The 4640-nt window shown below is 39.7% G+C and overlaps 1 protein-coding gene across 1 annotated transcript; it reads right to left on the bottom strand.

Annotated features, from left to right (window-relative positions):
- Nucleotides 1-1797: 1797 nt before the first annotated feature.
- LOC148766994 (uncharacterized) lies at nt 1798-2570 on the bottom strand. The gene is made up of 2 exons (XM_088825632.1): nt 2053-2570; nt 1798-1960 (listed from the first exon to the last, which is right to left on the bottom strand). Exons 1-2 carry the CDS (start codon nt 2516-2518, stop codon nt 1944-1946), a joined length of 483 nt encoding a protein of 160 aa, XP_088681758.1. The 5' UTR covers nt 2519-2570; the 3' UTR covers nt 1798-1943.
- Between the last annotated feature and the right edge of the window lie 2070 nt (nt 2571-4640).

Genomic DNA, 4640 nt, shown 5'->3' with positions numbered 1-4640 from the left:
GTAGACACAAGGTTCCTCCGGGTTTTTCACAAATTCAAACTCTTTGATAGTTGTGTCGAACCCTTTGTTCCAACTACGGGATGCTTGTTTCAATCCAAAAATGGATCGCTGGAGTTTGCAAACCTTTTGCTCATCAGCAGATATGAAGCCTTCCGGCTTGCGCCATGTAAATTTCTTCCTCAATGTCCCCATTAAGGAAAGCGGTCTTCACATCCATTTGCCATATCTCGTAGTCATACCACGCAGAGATGGCCAGCAAAATCCTAATGGACTTAAGCATAGCAACTGGAGAGAAGGTTTCCTCATAGTCAACTCCTTGCTTTTGAGTATAACCCTTCGCTACCAATCTAGCCTTGTAGGTCGATACCTTTCCATCTACTCCAATTTTCTTCTTATAGATCCACTTGCAGCCTATGGGAACGATTCCCTTGGGTGGATCTACCAAGGTCCATACCTTGTTGGAGTACATAGAGTCCATTTCGGATTTCATGGCATTTAGCCAATGTCCCTTGTCTGTATCCGATACAGCTTCGTTGAAAGTTCTAGGATCACATCCTTGGTCAACTTCATCAACGAGGAATAACCTATCGGGCGCTCTCCGAACTCTTTCGGATCTACGCAGCGACGGTTCAGGAGGTATATTAGTGGTTTGTTGAATTGGTTCATTATCTGATTGTTGTGCTTGAACTTCAGATTGTGGTTCTCCAACTTCTTCGAGATCAACTACACTGCCCTTTCTATCCGATAGAAATTCCTTCTCAAGGAACACGGCATTTCTCGAGACGAACACCTTTGCCTCGGAAACATAGTAGAATTCGTATCCCATGGAATCCTCGGGATACCCCACAAAATAGCATAGGTCGGATTTTGTATCGAACTTATCTCCCACTAGCCGCTTCACGTAAGCGGGACAACCCCATATCCTAATATGTTTAAACGTGGGTTTCTTGGAGTGCCAAAGTTCATAAGGTGTGGAGTTAACTGCTTTGGTATTAACCCTATTCAGCAAATACACGGCAGTTAGGAGTGCATGACCCCATAGGTATGCCGGTAGCTCGGTGAACCCCATCATAGATCGAACCATGTCTAACAGTGTTCGATTCCAACGTTCGGAAACTCCATTAAGTTGAGGAGTTCCAGGAGGAGTCCATTGAGACAGAATCCCATTCTCTTTAAGATAGTCTATAAACTCAGTACTTAAGTATTCGCCGCCACGATCGGATCGTAGTTTCTTAATACGTCTACCGAGTTGGTTTTCTACTTGGTGTCTAAAATCTTTGAACCTTTCAAAAGTTTCAGACTTATACTTCATTAAGTACACGAAACCATACCTAGAATAATCATCGGTAAAGGTAACGAAGTAGTTAAAACCACCCCTAGCACTAACGCTTAGTGGACCACACACGTCTGAATGGATCAAATCCAAAAGACCCTCGGCCCGTTCCATCTTCCCTTTGAAGGGAGTCTTGGTCATTTTTCCTTTAAGGCAGGATACACAAGTTTGAAGTGATTTAACGTCCTCCATGGAGAACATTCCTTCACTAACAAACTTGTACATCCTTCTCAAGGAAATGTGACCTAGTCGAGCGTGCCAAAGTTGTGCGGGGTTAAGACTTATATCTTTTCGTTTTGCTGATATAACGTTAATAGGTATTTCACTTGGATTCAGTTCATATAAGTTGTTTATAAGTTGTCCCTTACAAATCATATTTTGTTCCTTTTGTATAATGCAAATCGAATTTCCAAAAACAAAAGTAAAACCTTCATTATCCAAAACAGGAATAGAAATAAGGTTTCAAATAAGTGACGGAACAAATAAACAATTGTTCAAAACAATGGAAAAACTAGAATCCAAAACAGAAAGATAAATTGTCCCAATGGCTTCAGCAGCAACTCTTGCTCCGTTGCCCATTCTTAGGTAGGTCTCACCCACATTAAGCTTCCTACTTCTTGTCATGAGCTGCAAATCATTACAAAGATGTGAGCCACAACCAGTATCCAATACCCAAGCAGAAGATTTAACGGACAAGTTAACTTCAACTAAATACGTACCCTTTTCAGAACGTTTCTGATCGAGGTAAGCCTTGCAGTTGCGTCGCCAATGGCCCTTCTTTCCACAATGATGGCAAGCGTCATCAACTTGCTTGGTGACCTTGTCATTCTTCACTCCGCTCGACTCGCCCTTCTCAAGTTTCTTGCTCGGGCCGAAACTCCTTTCTTTCCTTTTCTTCTGGAAAGAACCTTTCTTTGCAGAAGGAGCAACTAGGAGAACAGATTTCTCCTTCTTGATCGTGGACTCATAGCTGACCAACATGTTCAACAACTCATCCAATGGTGGATCGAGCTTGTTCATGTTGAAGTTCACTATGAACGATTCATAAGAACTAGGAAGAGACAGTAGGATCAAATCCACCGAGAGCTCGGCCGGGAGGGTGACATCGAGGCTCACCAGCTTCTCAAGGAGAGTGATCATCTTGAGACCGTGCTCGTGGACCGAAGCCCCTTCACGCAGCCTCATGGTGATCAACTCCTTGGTAGCTGAGTACCTCGATGCCCTAGTATTCTCACTTTACATGCTTTCAAGATGGTGCTTGATATCATAAGCATGCACGTGAGACTCATACTTCCTCGCGAGCTCTGGCACCATGGATGCTAGCATGTAGCACCTCGCATGGAGGTCGTCCTTCTTCCATGCCTCGAAAGTGGCAGTCTCGTCAGCAGTAGCAGTCGCAGGAAGAGCAGCGGGGGGACGTTCATTGAGCACATAGAGACGCTCCTCGACTTGGAGCACAAGTTTCAGATTGCGAAGCCAATCCAAATAGTTTGGACCAGTGAGTTTGTTTTGGTCGAGGATTGAGGAAAGGGGATGTTTGGACATTGTTGCTGAGAAAATTTTAAGAAGACAATATTTAGAGTTTAGTTCGTAATAATCGTTACAATTAAAATTTTGGACTTTTATGTTTTAATTGTTCTCCCACTAATTTTATCGAATTCCACCACCCTCTAGCAGACAATCGAGAAAACTTATTTTTCTTTAATGGGCTTTAGGTCCAATAGCGCTAATGTAACCCGTTGTTAATCTATCACGATTACATAAGCCTAAAGGTAGAGTACTATCTATCACATCACTATGTGACCCTAAAGATCGATTTACCTCACACTTGATAATGACCTAAGTTAATCTAGCGAATATCAAAATCTTCGTGTGTCAAGTCTAGCCTACCAATATGAGATGTCATAGATCCAACTATATCAAACTAATGCAATCCCTAGTTAATCTAGCCGACCACATTAATCCAACATAATTTTATCTATGACCGTATCTCCATCTAATGTCAATTAAATTACAGCTTATCCCACAATAGCACTCCCCGCTAACACGGCTTACTGCACTATTATGAGAGGCTACACATAATTTAATTGTTGGTAGAAGGAAAGAAAAATTCAACAATTTGGTTTTTCTTTATAGCTTGATAATTATTCTTAATAAAGAATGAGGGATTTTATTTATTAAATCTTATTAGCTCATCGGAAGTTTTAGGTTATGATCGTTTGTGATTCCTACAACTATGTTCTCTAGGTATGTGGAAACGCATATTGATCCTAAGAGAGACATACGATCATCATCGTACTTAATCACAATTATTCATCTCATGAATTATTTAATTAATACGATTAATTGCAAATATAATTAACGGACTCCCTTCATTCATAAATCAATCAAATAAGAATGAAGTCCATTAGTTATTTGCTATCTAATTTGTGTTCCATTAATTAAACTAATTTAACGATTAAATTAAATAATTAATCCAACACTATTCTTTGAATTCAAATTAAATTAATGGGTCAATTATCTAATTTGGGTTTAATTGATAAATAATTTCATAAATTAAAAATCAATTAATTTTTAATATTAATTTCAGAAAATCGAATTAATTTTTTTTTTTTTTTTTTTTGTTGTGCTGACCGGACCGGTCTGACCGGTCCGACCGGACCGGTTCGGTCAGCTGAAAAACAGCAGCAAAATCGAATTTTTTCAAAATTAAAAATTTTAATATTTTCTGAAATATTCAAAATATTTAATTAATATTAAAACACCCAATTAGATAACACCAATAATTCAACAATTCAACAAATCGAAGCATGCTTTCGAAAACGATAAACACGTTGACAAATAAACGATTAACCCGTGGCTCTGATACCACTGTTGGGGATCGTGCATGTATACGCAGCGGAATTTAAATTTTTTTACATCGAACTAGTTTCGATTACATGCATAAACTAATCACATAGTCAACGTACCTTAACGCTTCCGCCATACATATGGTAATTTTCGATTTAATTGAAAAATACGTAAAACCGAAAATCACGAAACATGCTTATACTTCATTTCACAAAATCGAAACATGTAATCACGTATTACTCATGCTCATGAATCATAATTCATACAGAACATGCTCGAATTAATTTACGAAAGTTTCGATTCATTTACCTCTTGTAGCGTGCGATTTCGACGAATCGAAATCCTAGAACGAGTCACGTAAAAGCTGCTATATACCACTCCTAGGGGCTGCAGGAACACCACCAAACGGCAGCTGGTCCGAAAGTGAGGCGACGGCGGCGCGTGTGAGTCAGCGGCG

The sequence above is a fragment of the Erythranthe guttata genome, chromosome 11, assembly GCF_056151865.1.
Source record: "Erythranthe guttata isolate IM_541 chromosome 11, IM_541, whole genome shotgun sequence".
Taxonomy (NCBI): domain Eukaryota; kingdom Viridiplantae; phylum Streptophyta; class Magnoliopsida; order Lamiales; family Phrymaceae; genus Erythranthe; species Erythranthe guttata.
Note: the sequence above shows the minus strand (reverse complement) of the source record. Positions and strands in the feature narration are given on the sequence as shown.

Bases quoted from the DNA above. Each gene is read 5' to 3' on its own strand.
- LOC148766994 (XM_088825632.1), bottom strand. From the start codon at position 2,518: ATGAGGCTGCGTGAAGGGGCTTCGGTCCACGAGCACGGTCTCAAGATG.